General features: G+C 43.1%; 1 protein-coding gene across 1 annotated transcript in view; it reads right to left on the bottom strand.

Annotated features, from left to right (window-relative positions):
• Nucleotides 1-20,684, bottom strand: part of col4a4 (collagen, type IV, alpha 4) — a 37,756-nt gene that overhangs the window by 15,067 nt on the left and 2,005 nt on the right. The window contains exons 2-24 of the mRNA XM_070905473.1: nucleotides 18,823-18,977; nucleotides 17,746-17,788; nucleotides 12,963-13,034; nucleotides 9,897-10,031; nucleotides 9,586-9,630; nucleotides 9,380-9,496; nucleotides 8,938-9,006; nucleotides 8,446-8,481; nucleotides 7,969-8,031; nucleotides 5,944-5,979; nucleotides 5,411-5,452; nucleotides 5,000-5,080; nucleotides 4,768-4,812; nucleotides 4,498-4,560; nucleotides 4,326-4,370; nucleotides 3,773-3,826; nucleotides 2,924-2,984; nucleotides 2,713-2,817; nucleotides 2,350-2,505; nucleotides 2,083-2,172; nucleotides 1,341-1,501; nucleotides 1,149-1,221; nucleotides 193-299 (exon numbers count right to left, since the gene is read on the bottom strand). Coding sequence (XP_070761574.1) covers nucleotides 193-299; nucleotides 1,149-1,221; nucleotides 1,341-1,501; nucleotides 2,083-2,172; nucleotides 2,350-2,505; nucleotides 2,713-2,817; nucleotides 2,924-2,984; nucleotides 3,773-3,826; nucleotides 4,326-4,370; nucleotides 4,498-4,560; nucleotides 4,768-4,812; nucleotides 5,000-5,080; nucleotides 5,411-5,452; nucleotides 5,944-5,979; nucleotides 7,969-8,031; nucleotides 8,446-8,481; nucleotides 8,938-9,006; nucleotides 9,380-9,496; nucleotides 9,586-9,630; nucleotides 9,897-10,031; nucleotides 12,963-13,034; nucleotides 17,746-17,788; nucleotides 18,823-18,869 — 1,746 coding nt within the window. The 5' untranslated portion in view covers nucleotides 18,870-18,977. The remainder of the gene's footprint in view (nucleotides 1-192; nucleotides 300-1,148; nucleotides 1,222-1,340; nucleotides 1,502-2,082; nucleotides 2,173-2,349; nucleotides 2,506-2,712; nucleotides 2,818-2,923; nucleotides 2,985-3,772; nucleotides 3,827-4,325; nucleotides 4,371-4,497; nucleotides 4,561-4,767; nucleotides 4,813-4,999; nucleotides 5,081-5,410; nucleotides 5,453-5,943; nucleotides 5,980-7,968; nucleotides 8,032-8,445; nucleotides 8,482-8,937; nucleotides 9,007-9,379; nucleotides 9,497-9,585; nucleotides 9,631-9,896; nucleotides 10,032-12,962; nucleotides 13,035-17,745; nucleotides 17,789-18,822; nucleotides 18,978-20,684) is intronic.

Below are 20,684 nucleotides of genomic sequence, written 5' to 3'. Positions count from 1 at the left end.
TGATTGGTGTTGCTGTTCAGCTGTCTGTCTCTGGACCAAAGTGTTGGACAGACCCACACTCTCCACTACTGACTTTGTTTCTGAGAAACTTTTTTACCTCTTTGAGAATCACCCTTTCTACCCTTTAAGTACACTGTCCGGTTCACAGCAGATTTACACCTTCTGTGAGTTCATATGGAGTGTCTGACTGACCTGAGGGCCAGGGTTTCCTGGGACCCCTGGGGGCCCATCAAGTCCCCTTCTCCCTGAGAATCCTTGTCTGCCTGCAGGGCCCTGCTGGCCCCTAGTTCCTTTTTCACCTGGAGACAAAAGTCCAATTAGAACCATTGATACACTGACATGACATCATGGAAGTTATCACCATATTGATGATACGTATGTTTGACTCCAGTGAATATACATAGTGGAAGTGATCAATGAAGGATTATCATAGATGTGTGAACAGGAACACTTGTCCTCGATTACTGTGTAAAGATGGATTCTTCCAGAGTTCAGCTCCACAGAACGTTTCGATGTGAAGCGTCTCTATGAGCTGCAGCTGAGACTCAGCGTCACGGTTAGCTCGGTGAAGTTAACCTTTGACCTTTAGGCTAAAAAATGTCATCACTTCATTGCTGTATCCCATTAAACATCTGTGTGAAATTGTATCATAATAACTGCATTGAGTTATGGCCAAAAACGTGTTTTGTGAGGTCATTTTGACATCACAGTGACCTTGACCTTTAACCTTTGACCATTGAACCTTCAAGGCTATCGCTGCCGCAGAGGCATAGAAATTGTGTGCAATAAATCAGATTATTTTTGACATACACAATTTTCATTTGGTGCATACGTAAACTTTTAGTATGGATTGTACGCACTGTAATCTGCAACAGCTTTTATGTTGTTACGATAACCACAAACAAAGCTAAATAAATAAATAACTACATTAACATATACAGTAAAGCGGTAAATACAATTACACAACATTGGGGGCCAAAAATGTAATTTTCATTTAGAATTAAATAAACAACTAAAATCACTTGTAGCATAAATCGTTTAAGACCAACTCAGCAAAACATGACGGAGGTTCACGGGACAGCAAGTTTGACATAACTGTTGTACTGCCTGGTATAAAGTTCCAGAGAGGGTTTTTTGGTTAAACTCACCTTTCATATCCACCACAGTGAAATCTCCCTTCAGACCTTTAAACCCTTTGACACCTGGAAATCCACCTAGACCCTGCAAACAAATCCATCAATCAATCAATCAAAGCAAAAAAATAGTGAACATCTTGCTCTGTGCTTCATCTGGCTGCTGACATGACCTCTGACCTCTGAGCCTGTTGTCTGGTGACTCACCTGTTGTCCGCGCTCTCCTGTGTCTCCTGGTAAACCTTTCTCTCCTCTCAGCCCTAGGGCACCTGGGACTCCTGGAAACCCTGGAGAGCCCATGTCACCTTGAGGACCGGGGGCACCCCTCAGTAACACTGGAGGGCCACAAGAACAGTCGCCTTGGCTACCTGAAACACACAGGTAGTGATATAAATCAATAACGTGGAGTTCCTCAGGGAAACATCCTGCCTCTGTTCTTTCTATTAACCCTGATATAAGGGATAAACCCGAGACAAGCTGTAGGTTCAATGAGTCTTCTAGATGACGTGGAGGCTAAGAACCACTCGATGCGAAGCTGAAGGTGGGTTGCCTCCACAAAATTGTCACAGCCACAGGTTTTCATTTGTCCTCGGTTGCCAAACATCAACAAATAATTTCTTCAGTAAAACCACCACCTACCACGACCTCTCTCCAGACTACAGCAGTGACCTCCTCACAGTTTATATTCCTAACAGATCACTTTGTTCTGCTGACTGTCTCACAGTATCTGTTCCTTGGCCCTGGACCAAAGCCTACAGTGATGCTGCATTTAGTTCATCCGGCCCCAGACTCTGGATCAGCCTCCTTATAGATTTGAGAATATGAACTGCACTTGCACTTAATACATGAGCTGTGAGCTCTGATGTAACCACCCCCCCCAGTTTTTCATTGGTCTATGAAGACATCAATCAATCAATCAAGATGTTAATCAATATGTCCAGACACTGACCTTTAAACCCTGGGAAGCCCTGGGCCCCCAGGGGCCCCTGTTCCCCTTGTTCTCCAGACTCTCCTGGGGCCCCAGGAAGACAGTAACTACCTGAAGAAGAAAACAGCACGTCAGCGACAACAGGAAATTATCTGTATTGATTATTAATATTAAAATATGGAAATAACTTCACTGATCCGATTTAAATAACTTTAAATAATGACGTCACCAGGTGTGCCTGAAAGACAGGTGTAACACCGATCAAGTGGAAACAGTGTTCTCTGGTACCTGGACGTCCTGGTTCTCCTTTCGGTCCTCTTGGTCCGGGGCGTCCTGGTTTTCCAGGTTCTCCAGGTGTGGGTCCGTCTATAAACACCGGACCTGGATCTCCTCTGTCCCCTTTGGATCCTGGAACTCCCCTCTGACCCACAGCACCTGCCGGTCCTGAAGAGGAACAAGAGAGAACTTATACAACAAACACAGTACTGGTTATATTTCACAAACGTGTGTTTGTACGTTCTCTTATAGTAACTGTGAAGTTCCTGCATGTCACGTACACATCAGCAGAGTCTGTCTTCACATCACTTATTAATAAATCATTGAACCTCAATCATCCTTAATATCATTACATATGACACTGCAGGCACTGACCGGGTATGGATCTGCCTGGGGCTCCTGTGGGGCCGTGCACTCCCATCAGCCCCATGTCTCCGGGAGGGCCTCGCAGTCCGGAGGCCCCGGGGTCTCCAACGTCACCTAGAAGACATCATACCGAGTGATGACATCATACCACAGAGATCATAGATATATACTGATGTTTGATCATCAGTCAGCTGATCGATCAGCGTGTATTGATCCGTACCTGTGTGTGTGATGTCTGCGTACTGAGGGAGGCCTTTAGGACCTGGATCTCCCATCATGCCCTGGAAACAGACAGGCTCATTACAGACCATATATACACAGACAGGAGCTCGTCTCTCATTGGTTTAAACACACATCAGTTTCATTACAGAGGATAAGACGTTCAGACTGAAAACACTGCAGTCAAACAGATCAGGTGTGTCAGTGTTACAGGTGTGTCAGTGTTACAGGTGGAGTCAGTGTTACAGGTGGTGTCAGTGTTACAGGTGTGTCAGTATTACAGGTGGAGTCAGCGTTACAGGTGGTGTCAGTGTTACAGGTGTGTCAGTGTTACAGGTGGAGTCAGTGCTACAGGTGTGTCAGTGCTACAGGTGTGTCAGTGTTACAGGTAGAGTCAGTGTTACAGGTGTGTCAGTGTTACAGGTAGAGTCAGTGTTACAGGTGTGTCAGTGTTACAGGTGGAGTCAGTGTTACAGGTGGTGTCAGTGTTACAGGTGGAGTCAGTGTTACAGGTGTGTCAGTGCTACAGGTGTGTCAGTGTTACAGGTGGAGTCAGTGTTACAGGTGTGTCAGTGTTACAGGTGGAGTCAGTGTTACAGGTGGTGTCAGTGTTACAGGTGGAGTCAGTGTTACAGGTGTGTCGGTGTTACAGGTGGAGTCAGTGTTACAGGTGGAGTCAGTGTTACAGGTGTGTCAGTGCTACAGGTGTGTCAGTGTTACAGGTGGAGTCAGTGTTACAGGTGTGTCAGTGCTACAGGTGGAGTCAGTGTTGCAGGTGTGTCAGTGTTACAGGTGGAGTCAGTGTTACAGGTGGAGTCAGCATTTTTACATCACAGACAAACAAACTGACCTTAGGACCTTCTCGTCCAATCAGACCTGGGAGACCTGGACTTCCTCGAATCCCCTGAAAACACACAGACACACACACCATTAAAACAGGGAAAATCCTGGTTTCTGATTGGCCGACATGTGTATACCTGTTTATTGTATCAGGACTTCATGGTTGATGTTTATTTGTTTATTTGCATCTCTTTTAGTTTGAGGTTTGTCTTCCAAGAGTCCAGATTAAAATCACAATAAAACATTTTCAGAAATACTTTATAGCACACACATGATTATTAAATACCTGTGCACGTGCGCGCGCACACACACACACACACACACACACACACACACACTGGAAGTAATGGAAGTGTAAGTGATTAAAATCAATATGTGTTACCTTATTATTGAATGGGCAAGTTTGTCTACTTTAAAACACTCTCAACAAAAAAATGATGTAACGTGCCTTTTTTATATTTGTTATTACAACTAGCTTTCCTAAAGTTGAGCCTTTTTTATTGTTATTATTTTATCAGCTTGTACATTTTTGCAGTGTGGAGGTTCGTGTTGTGTTGACGCACCTTGAATCCCGTCTCTCCCGGCTGACCATTGCTACCAGTAAATCCCTGAAACACACAAACACATCACACACGTGTTTCTACATGATAAACAGTCATCAATTCATATTTATCAGTTATAACGTAGTTAACGTTCTGATACTGATCCATTATGTGAAGATGGAGGGTCTCTCACCCTGGGTCCAGGAAATCCCACAATCCCCTTCTCTCCTTTGATCCCTGGGAGAGCGTCCAAACCCTGAAACCACAAACACAGATCCTCAGGTTCTCCATGTGATCAATTATATTCTGTTCTCTTCTGATGACAAACCAACAAGTCATGTCGAAATGTAGAACAAAGTTTATCAACCAAAAACGTTCAGACTGAAGAAGAACCCTGGAGAACCCTGAATCTGTGTTCCTTCAGCTTGATGTTCTGGTGGTTTGATCTGATGTGTTAACTTACTGGCAGTCCTGGAACTCCACAGAGGCCTTTAACACCCGGAGGACCCTGGAGAACAAACAACACCCAACATTAGAACCAACAGAATCAGGACTATAGCACAGCCATGGACTAAGTACAGGAGGACCACAGTACAGGACACACAAACATCACAGCTGCAGTAGAACTACAGTAGAACCTCAGTAGAACCGCAGTAGAACAGTACTAGACAGAATGACACTGAAGCTCCACCCACCTGTTCTCCTTTGATGTACAGGTCTTCTGGAGGGTCGACGTATTCAAATGGCCCCGGAGGCCCCTGGAGGCCCTGATCCCCCTGTGGACCACACATAGTACTTCAATGCTGCTACTGCACAGTACTACACAGTACTTCAGTGCTGCTCCTGCACAGTACTACACAGTACTTCAGTGCTGCTCCTGCACAGGGCAACCACCACTGATAAAGTTCACATTAAAGTAACAGTAAACTCAGTTCTGCTCTCTGAAGCTTTAAAGTCTGCCGACTCTTGTTCTTCTGGCCACGCCCTTCAGTGATGTCACTGCAGGTGTTTTCCCACAGCTGCCGAAAAGAAAACACCTGCTGTGATGTCACTGAAGGGCGTGGTCAGAAGAAATGTGAATATTTGTCGAATCTGAATGTTTGTACCTCGTCTCCTTTCTGTCCAGGCAGAGATCTGCCTTTTTCTCCCTGAAACACAAACACATCAACACCTGTTGGATCTCTAATCGATCAGTTACAAACAGTATGATCTCTAATCAATAGTCAGTAATCTGATGGTTGTGTGCATCTGTATTTTCACTGTGAGCTGCGGTTTGAAGACATGACTGAAAACTTTTTTAACAGTGTTTTTAGATGTTTTGTCATCGTATGAACTAAATTATGAACCATCAATTCAGAAATAAACGCTGGTTTCAGATAATGTCCAACTCTTCAATAACAGCACAGACTGTCAGCAGGATGAACAAATAAAGGGATAAAACACTGGGGGGACAGTAAAGACAGTAAGTAGAACTGAGAGTCCACCAGAGAGAGCTGAGGATGACATGGATGAAGACTTCTCACTAAAATATCATCACTTCCAAAACAGACGAGGAGAAAAGCTGTTTCTAATAAAGGCCTGCACAAATATTAGAATCATAACTAATATTATACTTTCTATATGTATCTATAATACTTACAGGTGGACCCCTGGAACCAGGCAGCCCAGGGAGACCCTGTCAGAACATGAGAATTATCAGAAGATAATAATAATAATAATAATAATAATAATAATAATTCATTACACCCATACAAAGTAGCTCAAAGTGATTCACATTAAATTGTGTATATAAAAAACAAAAACATGAAAATACAATAAAGCAGAATAATAAGAATAACATTTGAAATAAAAATAAAACACTCAGCATGATTCAACACAAAGATACAGATTCTGAACATGTTTAGCTTCATATTGTGTATATGAACATATATGAACATACATGAACATATATGAATATACATGAACATACATGAACATACGTGAACATACGTGAACATATATGAACATACATGAACATACATGAACATATATGAACATACATGAACATATACTGTATGAACATATATGAACATACGTGAACATATATGAACATACATGAACATATATGAACATACATGAACATACGTGAACATATATGAACATATATGAACATACGTGAACATATGTGAACATACGTAAACATACATGAACATATATGAACATATATGAACATACATGAACATACATGAACATATATGAACATACATGAACATATGTGATCATACGTGAACATATATGAACATATATGAACATACATGAACATACGTGAACATATATGAACATATATGAACATACATGAACATACATGAACATATGTGAACATACGTGAACATATATAAACATACGTGAACATACGTGAACATACATGAACATATGTGAACATACATGAACATACGTGAACATACGTGAACATATATGAACATATATGAACATACATGAACATATATGAACATACGTGAACATACATGAACATATATGAACATACATGAACATACGTGAACATATATGAACATATATGAACATACATGAACATATGTGATCATACGTGAACATATATGAACATACATGAACATACGTGAACATATATGAACATATATGAACATACATGAACATACATGAACATATGTGAACATACGTGAACATATATAAACATACGTGAACATACGTGAACATACATGAACATATGTGAACATACATGAACATACGTGAACATACGTGAACATATATGAACATATATGAACATACATGAACATATATGAACATACGTGAACATACATGAACATATATGAACATACGTGAACATACATGAACATATATGAACATACATGAACATACGTGAACATATATGAACATATATGAACATACATGAACATATGTGATCATACGTGAACATATATGAACATACATAAACATACGTGAACATATATGAACATATATGAACATACATGAACATACATGAACATATGTGAACATACGTGAACATATATAAACATACGTGAACATACGTGAACATACATGAACATATGTGAACATACATGAACATACGTGAACATACGTGAACATATATGAACATATATGAACATACATGAACATATATGAACATACGTGAACATACATGAACATATATGAACATATATGAATATACGTGAACATACATGAACATATATGAACATACATGAACATACATGAACATATGTGAACATACGTGAACATATATGAACATATATGAACATATATGAACATATATGAACATACATGAACATATATGAACATACGTGAACATACATGAACATACATGAACATATATGAACATACATGAACATACGTGAACATACGTGAACATATATGAACATATATGAACATACATGAACATATATGAACATACGTGAACATACATGAACATATATGAACATACATGAACATATGTGAACATACATGAACATACATGAACATATATGAACATATATGAACATACATGAACATAAGTTGTATGTAACCTGCATGTTACTGTTTATGATGTATAACTGTCACTGTTCTTCTTCACTAGGTAAATTACATTATTAACATCATTATTATTATTATTATTATTTGTATCAGGTTTATTTCTGGGTTTGCTGTGACTCACGTTGGTCCCATCCAGTCCTGCAGGACCCAGAGCTCCCATCGATCCAGGGAGACCATGTTCACCCTGCAGACAGACACTTAAAATGTAATATTACACACCACTGACATCCTCAGGATTCATGAATAAGCAGATTTTGTGCTGAAAAGTGCATCTTATTTTAGAAAATTGTTCATATGTTTTAAAGTAAAACTAAAATAACTTTAGGTTGCGCCCCCATTCAGCTCTGGCAAACCAGTCACTGCTGGTTAACGTAAAACACATCAGTACTGGTGCACCAGCACGGGAACGTCAGTGCTGAAACACAGAGAGGTCTGCCTGGCGATGAGAGGGTTAATCAGCTGGCTTGAATCCCGCACTCCAGTTTTCAGTCAAGTATTTGAGTAAATGTACTTAGTTACTTTCCACCATCCGTGTTGTTTGTGAATGTGTCTACGTTCTGGAGGCACACATGATGAACACATCCTTCTGTTGTCTCACCTGTAGACCAGGAAGTCCTCTGGGCCCGACGTCCCCCTGTCAGACACAAAGTCCACCGTCAGTGTTTTCTTCATGTTACACACCGAGAGCATCAGCAGCATCAACATGTCCATGATACGTGTAAAAGTACTCAGTGACGGAGCAGAAAAACATGAACACACTCTAAGAGCAACAAAATATCCCATAATCTTCTGTGGTCGTCATAGAAACAACCTTCTCAGTATGTGGACTGTAATAATAACTCACACATAGCTGTAATACACAGAACTGCAGGAGTATAGAGCTGCCTGTCAGCTATTTTAATAATCGATTAATCATTTAAGTCTTCTTAGTCTTATATCTCACGACACTGAACGTCTTTGAGTTTTAGACTGTTGGTTCAACAAAATGAGACATTTGAAGACGTCAGCTTTGACTGATAATGAAAATAATTGTATCAGGTACAACTGCAGTACTACAGGTACTCCAGAGCACAGGTACAGGTGTACTTACAGGTATTCCAGGGTACTGTATGAAGTAGACTGCTGGATCCCCTGGAAATCCCTTCAGTCCTGGAAAACCCTGAAGAATAAAACACTGTTACCATGGTATTAACATAAAAGTACACTATGTATACTGCAGTACACTGTGTACTTTGTACCGTTACATGAGATAAACTCTTTGTTTAAGGATATTTCGATGGTGTTTAGTGCTACAGGTTTAAAGAGTTCTTGTTCTATAATCAGCAGGAATTCATATGGAGTCTGGTGGATAAAAAGGAAGAATTTACTACTAATGTTTAAAATGTGAAGCTAAAAATATTTCTCATGAACACACTTGATGAGTTTCTTCTGACTTCAGGTTCATAGAAAACACTTTAAAATAATTTGTCGTTGTGTGAGACACAGAGACATTTCAATTTAATGTATGTTATTGATCGATCAGTGTCTCTGACCGGTTCTCCATCAGGTCCTAATTCTCCAGGAAGTCCAGGACCTCCGCTCTCTCCTTTGGTTCCATTACATCCGTCAAGACCTGGAAAACCAGGACCGCCAGCAGGACCCGGGTGACCCTGAACACAGAAACACATGCTCACAGTCCGACCTTTGACCTCATCATGCCTGGGCCAATCTGAGCAGTTGAGGGGACGGGGCTTCTTACCGGGACTCCGTCTGAACCCTGAAAACCAGGGACGCCAACACTTCCCTGAAACAACAAAGAACAAATAGAGTGAAGTGTTAAACTGACGTTATGGTTCTGAGGTTCTGAGGTTCTGAGGTACAGGGTTTCAGACACGGTTAGATACCACATGGGGACTGTAACAAGACCTGCATAACTTTTAACAGGAAAACAGACGCCATGACTACTCATCAGAGTGTCGGCCATCTTGTCTTCAGGTCAGAATAAAACAGTTAAAGAACTGAACCACAGTACAGGACCATCATGTTTATAATAGAACCATGTTTATTCACCGAGTCTCCTTTCAGTCCTGCAGCGCCTGTCGACCCCTCGTCTCCTCTCTGGCCCTTTTCTCCTGGAGGCCCCAGGGGGCCGGGAAAGCCTGGGGGCCCCTGAGAGCCCTGCCGCCCCAGAGGACCTGGAGGACCCTGCAGAAAACAGAACACTGCTAGAAACTGATAGAACCTGACACTGCAGAACTTGGCAGAATGTGATAGAACCTGTTCAAACCCGATAGGACCTGTTAAAAGCTTATAGAACATTATAGAACTGCAGAGCCTCATAGAAACTAACCAAAGTGAATATAACATGATAGAACCTGATAGAACCTGATAGAACCTGACAGAACAGAACAGAACAGTTTTGTTAATTTGTGCCAACAGAAACCAAAACTACCACAGACTCAGTTTATCACCTGAAGGGTCACCAGCTGATAAAACCCTGACAGTCTGAAACTCCAGCAATTAGACTGATCCACTGGAACAAACTGCAAGGTTCTCAGAGAAACATGTCATGACTGTCCAGCGTTCCAGCGTTAACACACACATCACACATGCTGTCGGTCTTTTCATGGTAAAGAAAAATTTGACATTTTAATGGCGGCATGGTGGTGCAGTGGTTAGCAATGTGGCACGGGAGATAGAGCGGGTTGGGGGATGGACCCCCAGCTCCCCCCGTGTTCAGACTGTGGCTTTAATTACCTCTGTAGCCTGGAGGGGGCGCTGACACGGATTTCTACTGTTAGTCTACTAAATATGTTAAATGAATAGAAGAGGCTCTGACATGTAATGTTGTCATCTGACCACAGGAGGGCAGTGTGACACAACAACAGCAACACACACACACACACACACACACACACACACACACAGTGGATGAATACTGTATAACATGTAGTCAGAATATAAACATGTAATAAATGGTTTATAACAGATTATAACATAGTTGTAAACAGGACATTTTAAAAGTTTATTAATGTATTTGTCAACAACTTTTAATGAAGCATCTGTAACTGCTAACAGATAATGAATGTTTAATAATACGACAGAGCTCCGAGGATATGAACATTAATTATGAAGTATTTTTATTAAATTGATTAATAAAGTATTTATTTTTCGTAAATACTGAGGAAACTCCATCCCCTGATGAAGGCCATGAAAAGCTCTAATATTTGATGTTTAATCGCATATGATTAAAACACGACCGGCCATGTTGTTCTGTGTGCAGATACAGACGCTTCACAAACAAACTAACAAAGGAAGAAAAATAAATAAAGATTATTAATAAGGTTATACATTAATAAACACTTAAACATGTCGTCATATCCACTCACAACATTATAGTGTGTTATCAATAACTGATTACATGTGTTCTGATTATTAATGATAATAATGATAATGACATCAGATGACAGATACACTGATGCTGACTGTTATTGATAAATCTGGGGTGAGATCAAATCAATATTGATCAATATCAACCTGCTGATTTTTTTAGTTGAGCTCTGCCTTGTGTGTGTGTGTGTGTGTGTGTGTGTGTTAGTGTGTGTGTGATGAGATGTGTGTGTGATGTGTACTGAGTGTGTGTGTGTGAGTGTGTGTGTGATGAGATGTGTGTGTGTGAGTGTGTGTGTGATGAGATGTGTGTGTGTGTGTGTGTGAGTGTGTGTGTGTGTGTGTGTGTGTGTGTGTGTGTGTGAGTGTGTGTGTGTGTGTGTGTGTGTGTGTGTGTGTATTGAGCGTGTGTGTGTGTGTGTGTGTGTGTGTGATGTGTATTGAGTGTGTGTGTGATGAGATGTGACAGCTGTGATCTCTGTTAGTCCTCTCTCTGTCCTTCTTTCTCTGAAACCTCTGAACTGTGAAATCACTGAGACAGACGCCTTCCCACAATCCTCTCTGCCTGTCTGCTGCCCCCAGCTGTACAAACACACACACACTAACACAGGTACACACTGAAACACACACGCACTAATAGTAAAACACACATCAACACACACGGATTGGAGGTCAGTTTGTGTTTGTGGCCTGGATGACAGGTTGTTGTTGTTTACTCCATCAGCTGATCATATGACAGCAGACTGTCATGTGATGTTTTATGAGCTGTTTGAACACAAGTTCTTTACTAAACTGATGCAAACACAAGCTCAAACATCTGGCCCACACTGTAACTGTGTACAGAAACATCTGGACCACGCTGTGGGAAGAAACATCTGGGCAACACTGTAACTGTGTACAGAAACATCTGGATCACACCGGTGGTAGAAACATCTGTACAACACTGTAACTGTGTACAGAAACATCTGGACCTCACTGTGGGCAGAAACATCTGGACCACACTGTGGGCAGAAACATCTGGACCACACTGTAACTGTGTACAGAAACATCTGGACAACACTGTGGCTGTGCACAGAAACATCTGGAACACACTGTAGCTGTGTACAGAAACATCTGGACCTCACTGTGGGCAGAAACATCTGGACCACACTATGGTTGTGCACAGAAACATCTGGACAACACAGTGGCTGTCTACATAAACATCTGGACCTCACTGTGGGCAGAAACATCTGGACCTCACTGTGGGCAGAAACATCTGGACAACACTATGGCTGTGCACAGAAACATCTGGACCACACTGTGACTAGTAACAGTGTTACCATGACAACCTTGTGGACTGTGGGTCACTGGATCATCTTGTCTTTATCTGTTAACATGATCTACAATATGTTTCACATTGCTGTGTGTGTGTGTGTGTGTGTGTGTGTGTGTGTGTGTGTGTGTGTGTGTGCATGCGTGAGTGTGTGGAATCTGCTGACTCAGTTTAAGGTAAACAGCTGCTAATTTAACACCAACACATTCCTCACTTACACTCCATCCATCAGCTCATTATTACAGTGTGTGTGTGTGTGTGTGTGTGTGTGTGTGTGTGTGTGTGTCTTTGCACTGTTTTACTGTGTGTGGTTTACGAGCCGGCAGTGACGGTGTCACAGGTCTGTTAACGTAGGAAAGTGTATGCAGCTGTGATGATGTCATGATGCAGCTGGGCTCTGATTGGCTGCTGTGTGTGAGCGGGCGGAGTCTCACCCTTGCTCCTTTGGCTGGGAAACACTGACAGGTGGAGCAGTCCCGACCAGCGCACGGCTCACTCTGGTCGCCCTGGAAACCAAGAGAGAACACAAACATTACCATAACATCAATATGACATCATACCATCATCAACATTACATTCCCATGACATCACTGCATCATCATCATAACAGCAACCTCAATACTTCATCAACATGACATCACTTCAGTTCAGTTCAGATATTTATTGTCCCACTGGAGGAAGCACATCATTACGGCATCAACATGACACATGCTAATAATTAGCTAATCAAACATTTTCATGTCACTTTGAGTGAGTCTTCCCCTCTAATCCGGTTCCTTCAGAGGGAAGTTGCAGCTGCATAAAGCTGACTAGCTTAGCCCAGATTAGCTTAGCTCATTGGTGAGCACCTGGTGGTCTCCAGATGTTTCCACCTATATCTCTGAAGCCCAGTGGGACTCAGCACAAAGGAATGACATAGGGTCACTACATTGCTGACCCACCACCGGAAAAGCTAGATACAAGGGTCGGAGTGTTGCCAATAGGGAGGCAGGTGTAGGTCGGGAGCCTTGGTGTGCTGACCCCAGGCTATGAATACTGGTTCTAGAGATATGGAATGCCACCTCTTTGGTAGGGAAGGAGTTGGAGCGGTAACAGTCTACACGCAGCACCAACTCTGGAAACAAACTTCTGGAGAGGAGGCGGGCGGGTGTGGGGGGATACTCACAAGCTCCCAGCTGAATTCTGCAGTGTTGGAGTTGTCCCAGAGAACAAGAAGGTCACCTCTATGAGACTACATGTTGGTCTTCTGCCTGGGGACTCCATAGTTCTGCCTGTTAGGTGAGCTGTGAACTGACTGCCTGATCTGAGTGATGTTTTGTAAATGGACCTCTTTGTCAAGTGCAAGTCATGGATTGTCCATAAGTGTATCTGGTACCAGAACACCTGAGGCCAACGGTCAGTGATTGAGTTTGTAATCATTTCATCAGATCCGTGGCCGAATGTCTTGGATACTCTGTAAAGAGAGGAGCAGTGCAGTCAGATCTGTTAACTCAAACAGGTAGTGAAGGTGAACATCTGGCTGAGGCTCCTGTCTGTGAGGTGTTGACCTCTCACCTCTGGAAGAATTTTTCCTGCATGCCAACCTGCATGCCAAGGGAGGCTGGGGACAACAGCTGTGAAGGAGCTCGGCCATCAAGCTGTAGAAGGCGTCATTTCAGGTTGTTTGGACCATTGGACTCCTGGAGCAGTAGCCAGGTATCATGAAGACAGAAGGACTGCAGCTTCTGTGAACCTGACATTCAAGAGAAGTGATGTGGCTTCTGTCTTGGTCCCGGAACAGTGGACCAGTTGTTTACTCTTGCAGGAATCCTGGAGGAATCACGGGAGTCTGTCCATACAGTCTACATGTGGGCTAGAGAGAGTTGATGACTGTGTCCCCGGTGGTATCTTGTAGGAGTGGGAGTATGGTGTAGTGGGATCCTTACTACGAGTCATTCAGTCCTTATACAACCAGAGTGAGAGCTGTGTTCTCAGCAGGATCTGAAGGTGCAGTCAAAGTGTGGAGAGAGTCGGTATGGTGATCTTAGGATTGCATCTCCACTTTTTGCAAATGATGTTCAGACCCCAAACACATTGGAGGGTTTATATGTATATCCCCACAGGCCTGGGAACGCCTCGGGATCCTCCAGGAAGAACTAAAGGATGTGGCCAAGGGGAAAGATGTATGAGCTACGTTGCTGAGCCTGCTGCCGTCATGAACCAGACCGGTAAGGCAGCGGAAAAAAATGTATGCAGAATGAGTTTTGTGTTTCCAAGTGTATTTTCTCCTATTTGTCCAGACTGCCGCAGAGCGAGATTTGTGTTTTTGGGTGTATTTTCTCCAGCAGAGTTTGTTTTGTTTTTATGGTGTATTCTCTGTGTTCAGACAGTGAGGAATGTAAACACTGTGCAGAGACAAGCATCTCTGAGATTCTCAGGAAGCAGACAGCTGACTGTGTGTGTGTGTGTGTGTGTGTGTGATCAGATAACGTCAGTGACAATCATACTTCATTTTTCTGACCCAAACACTCTTTGAACAGTCTGAATGAGGACAGATGTGAAGCAGCTTCTGTTCATCAGATATGAATCAGCTTTAAACTCAGTTCAACACAAAACACTGAGGCCAAAACACACGTGTGTGTGTTCATGTTACTTTTCAGATCACCGTGTCTTGTAAGATAAAGAATAATGTTAAAACGTTTCATGAGGAGGTCCACTCAGTGTGGATGGTAAATGTAGTCAACTGAAGCAGTAAATTGAGTGCAGAGGAAGTTATGGACGAGGATACATGTTGCAGTGTTTTGGCTGACTCAGATATTCAGCCGTATTATGGCCGAAGAAATGCAGCGGAGAGCGGCAGAGACTGCATGAACCGTGCAGGAGGATACAGCTGGCGGGGACCAACCCGAGCTGCCGAGAGCAAACTGGAGGTGCCTTTTCTCAAACTGCCCAAACTGCCAATGAATTTCAGCATGGGCAGTGTTTGTTGGATGCTGTCGCCAAGGACAACCCAGAGAGCCTGTGTGTGCGTTACTATGCATGAAAGTTTTACTCACTTGGACAGAGGTGTGCTGGAGACCTTCTTCAGGATGCCGAAGATAAACTGGAAAAGACAACCAAGACCAGCAGGGCAGAGAGCGCAGATGACCCCTGAGTATTTTTGTCACCTAACGCTATGTTTAATAGCTATAGGCTAGCATGCTACTCCCACAGGCTGGGGCGATGTTGGACTAATGTTGTAATATTGAGGGACAGTGTGAACATTGAGCATCATTTGAAGCAAACTAAATCATGAGAGCAGTAGGTTGGATGCCGGGAACTGTATTTTCATGTATGCTTTTTGTAGAACTTCATACTGCAGCGCTAGCTCAGCTAGCGTTAGCTTTGTTGTTGTACAGAAGCCTGTCCTCCCCCCCTCCCGGTATGTGTGTTAGTTGCACTTACTTGGCAACTTTGTGTAACTTTGATTAGCAGCAGATAGCTTGCTCGGTGAACGTGGGCATCAGAAGCTCTCGCCCAATGCATCCTGGTACATGTAGGCACTGCCGACACGGCTCCGCAAACAGTAGAACTCAACTTTCACTGTCAGTACAGCTCGCACTGAGGAATGTATTGCTTCAATTACATTTCAACTACATTTACCTGAACGGACATCCACATAAAACGTGGTGAATTTTCCCTTTAAAAAACAAATCAGTTCAAATGAATACATTTGGAACATAACGGGTGGTGTTGATGAAGAGGTACTTGAGTTCATCTGATGGTGCTATGGGGGTACATCAGACAAAACAGGGAGGGAACCACTGTTAAAAAGGACCTGACACTGATTGTCCCCCTTCGTATATCCCACACTGTGTGTCCCTGTTGATACACTGAGTGTGGGTTATTTTTTCTCTGTGGGCCCCAGACGGTGAGTTTCCCAGCATGCAGCAGTGTTTGTGTAGCAGCCACATTCCTGCAGCGTTGTGTAAACCAGGTTATCAGTCAGGCGTGGCTATCAGCAGCAGGAATGTGGCTATCGCTCTATCTGCTGTCACGACTTTGTCCTGAAAGTCTGCACTCACACCATCCTCCCTCCATCAGTCCTCCATTTATCTTCCATCATTGCTCTATCTGCTGTCACGACTCTTTACTCGTCTGAACTCACACCATCCTCCGTCCATCCTCCTCCAACCTCCATCAGTCCTCCATCTGCACTCACACCAGCTCCCACTGTCATCCATTAATCCTCCCACCATCCCTCCATCATCGGAGACATCATGCTGCCACTGATTGGCTGACAGCGGAGCAGCTGATTGGCCGACGAGACAGACTGAACCTGACGACCTCAACAGGATGGAGAGACTGAAGAGAAAAGTCTCATCTCTACATCATCTGTTTATCCTGGATCAGTTCACTATCGTCCCTCCATCTGTCCTCCATCTGTCTTCCATCATCTGTCCATCACAGTTAGATTCTTGAAATTGATCTCTTCTTTCAATATTCAGTTAAATATTGAAGATGTGAGGGCCGAGGTCTGATCCCTGAGGGATACCGGAGGAACAGAGAGACACAGGTGATCCTCTACCTCCACCGGCAGGTCAGTCCCACCTGAGTCCGCCCAACTGAACCTGTCAATTACCTGAACCCAGTGTGCCAAAGAACCTCTGTCAATCGGGGGGAGATTTTGAGGTGCAGAGACACTTATTATTTAAACTTTACGAAACAACTCAGTCACGTGCGTGATCTTGTCTTTAGTTGCTGACTGAAACAAACAAAAATCTGATCAACCCTAATGAATTGAATGTGGATGTTTTCAGGGGGTCTGAGGTGTTAATTGGGGGGTTGGAGAAGCCCTGAGAAGTATTTCACACACAGTCAGAACCTGTGAATACAGTCAGTAACACTGTGATAACATTACACAGCAGGAAACACGTGAGCTCACATGAGAGACGTAAAGGTGATCTGTCACTAAGGGTAAAAACTCAATCTTCATAGTCCACAGGTTCGTCTCCTCTGATTGGACAGCAGAGAGGAAGCCATGGTTGGCAACTCAAACTTTCTTCTACTTGAGGAGCTCATCACAACACACCTGAACTGCATCAGTAACACAGAAAACCAAGTGAATCAGTCAGAAAAAGACTTTCCTGTCCGCAGACTGAAGAAGCCGTTCAGAGGACAGAAACTTCTTCACCTTCACAATAAAACTCCAGTGAAGAAAGCAAAGGTGAGTTTTAAATGAGAGAGAGATGAACTCACCCCAAGAGCTGCTGGAGGAGCTGTCAGGATCATCAGGAGGCACCTGGAGGAGGAAGCAGACGGGGGAGTCGGCGAACAGGTTATTCTTTTAGTGCAGTTATTAGTGATCAGTGATCAGTGCTCACTGATCAGTCACTGATAACAATCAGCTGAAACTGTCCTGGGGTGGTAATGAAGAAGTGCATTTATTTGTACAGTAAACGTGTTCATCAGGGATGCACTGATACAATATGACTTTATTAAATAGACATTAAATATAGTTTCTTGTCTCTTGTGGTCGGGTTTGTCATGTCAACAGTGGTGGAAAAGTACATGTACTCAAGTACTGCACTGAAGTACCATTTTGAGGTATTTGTCATTGACTTGAGTGTTTCTCTTTGCTGTTACTTCATATTTCTACTTCTACTTCACTACATCTCAGAGGAAAATATTGTACTTTTCGCTGCACTACATTGCTCTGACAGCTGCAGTTCCTGTGCAGATTAATGATGACACCTCCTCCCCTCGACCCGGCCTGGCCTGCAGTGGGGGGGCAGCGTGCAGATGACGTGAGTCGGCTCGTTCTGAGCCTTTTCCCACCAAAGAAGCTCTGGTTCAAGAACCAGCTTTGTTTTGTTGTTTTCTTTAGTTACAGTTTTCAATTTTACGATGACAAAATATTATGAAAGGACAAAACACCAAGTGGAACACAAACAACACAAAAAGGTTTACAAGATTACGTGTGTGTGTGTGTGTGTGTGTGTAGCCATGTACCATTGAGTGTTTTCTGTTTTCCTTTTGCTGAGGCGATTTATTCATAACTTACACTGCGCTGTAACTTTTATTCTCCTGTTTTATCTGTTTTATTAAATGTTTGCTCGTTTTAGTTTTTATATCACCTTGTGTTTCTTTAATATCTTGTCTTAACATCGCTTTACGTTTTTTTGTAAAGCGTTGAATTGCCTTGTTGTTGACCTGTTGCTGTACAGATTAACTGTCCTTCTTGCCAACGATACAGATTTGGGAATACCAAACATTATTTTACACTGTACATCATGTCACGTGTACTCTGCATGTGTTTTTCTACTTTTCGTTTACCAGAGCCAGGCGTAGCTGCAGGGGGCGGAGCAGGAAGCCAGCAGCATCTTGTCGTCTGCTCAGAGGAAGTTCCGCCCACTACACGGCCCTGTCACTCTGACTCCACCTCCAGCTGGTTCTCAGCCAATGAGGACGCTCTGCCGCTGATGGTCGTCCTGCTGAGACACAAAGACAAACGGAGACCAAAGACACAACAAAGTTCATTACGATCTGAACAAACATCCGGAAAAGAGCCCTCGTCATTTCAGAGGTCTCTCACATATCTGCGTCTCTGTTAGTCACACATCTGATTACAGTCCGTCTTTGTTTTCTGGGATTAATGTAAATCAGGGTCGATCCTCCTCCAGTCCAGAAGGACTGCAGCTGTTTAGTCACTGACAAAAACACCAGAAGAAGAACTTCTGACCTTTAGAGGTTTAGTTAGATCAGTAACAGTTTAGCTAGTGTTAGCTAACAACTATCCATAAGCTAATTGAACACGTCAATGAAATTATGAACTATGAGAAAAATGAATGCTCTCTCACCCATACAGATCAATGCTCTCTCACCCATACAGATCAATGCTCTGTCACCCATACAGATCAATGCTCTCTCACCCATACAGATCAATGCTCTCTCACCCATAGATCAATGCTCCCCCATAGATCAATGCTCCCTCACCCATAGATCAATGCTCTCTCACCCATAAGGATCAATGCTCTCACCCATACAGATCAATGCTCTCTCACCCATACAGATCAATGCTCTCTCACCCATAAGGATCAATGCTCTCACCCATAAGGATCAATGCTCTCTCACCCATACAGATCAATGCTCTCTCACCCATAAGGATCAATGCTCTCACCCATAAGGATCAATGCTCTCACACCCATACAGATCAATGCTCTCTCACCCATACAGATCAATGCTCTCTCACCCATAAGGATCAATGCTCCCTCACCCATAAGGACCAGTGCTCCCTCATCCATACAGATCAATGCTCCCTCACCCATAAGGATCAATGCTCTCTCACTCATACAGATCAATGGTCTCTCACCCATACAGATCAATGCTCTCTCACCCATAAGGATCAATGCTCTCTCACCCATACAGATCAATGCTTTCTTACCCATAAGGATCAATGCTCTCTCACCCATACAGATCAATGCTCTCTCACTCATACAGATCAATGCTCCCTCACCCATAAGGATCAATGCTCTCTCACCCATACAGATCAATGCTCCCTCACCCATACAGATCAATGCTTTCTCACCCATAAGGATCAATGCTCCCTCACCCATAAGGATCAATGCTCTCTCACCCATACAGATCAATGCTCCCTCACCCATACAGATCAATGCTCTCTCACCCATAAGGATCAATGCTCTCTCACCCATACAGATCAATGCTCCCTCACCCATAAGGATCAATGCTCTCTCACCCATACAGATCAATGCTCCCTCACCCATACAGATCAATGCTTTCTCACCCATAAGGATCAATGCTCCCTCACCCATAAGGATCAATGCTCTCTCACCCATACAGATCAATGCTCCCTCACCCATACAGATCAATGCTTTCTCACCCATAAGGATCAATGCTCCCTCACCCATAAGGATCAATGCTCTCTCACCCATACAGATCAATGCTCCCTCACCCATACAGATCAATGCTCCCTCACCCATAAGGATCAATGCTCTCTCACCCATACAGATCAATGCTCCCTCACCCATACAGATCAATGCTCTCTCACCCATAAGGATCAATGCTCCCTCACCCATAAGGACCAGTGCTCCCTCATCCATACAGATCAATGCTCTCTCACTCATACAGATCAATGGTCTCTCACCCATACAGATCAATGCTCTCTCACCCATAAGGAT

This window comes from Enoplosus armatus, chromosome 5 (assembly GCF_043641665.1).
Source record: "Enoplosus armatus isolate fEnoArm2 chromosome 5, fEnoArm2.hap1, whole genome shotgun sequence".
Lineage (NCBI taxonomy): Eukaryota > Metazoa > Chordata > Actinopteri > Centrarchiformes > Enoplosidae > Enoplosus > Enoplosus armatus.
Note: the sequence above shows the minus strand (reverse complement) of the source record. Positions and strands in the feature narration are given on the sequence as shown.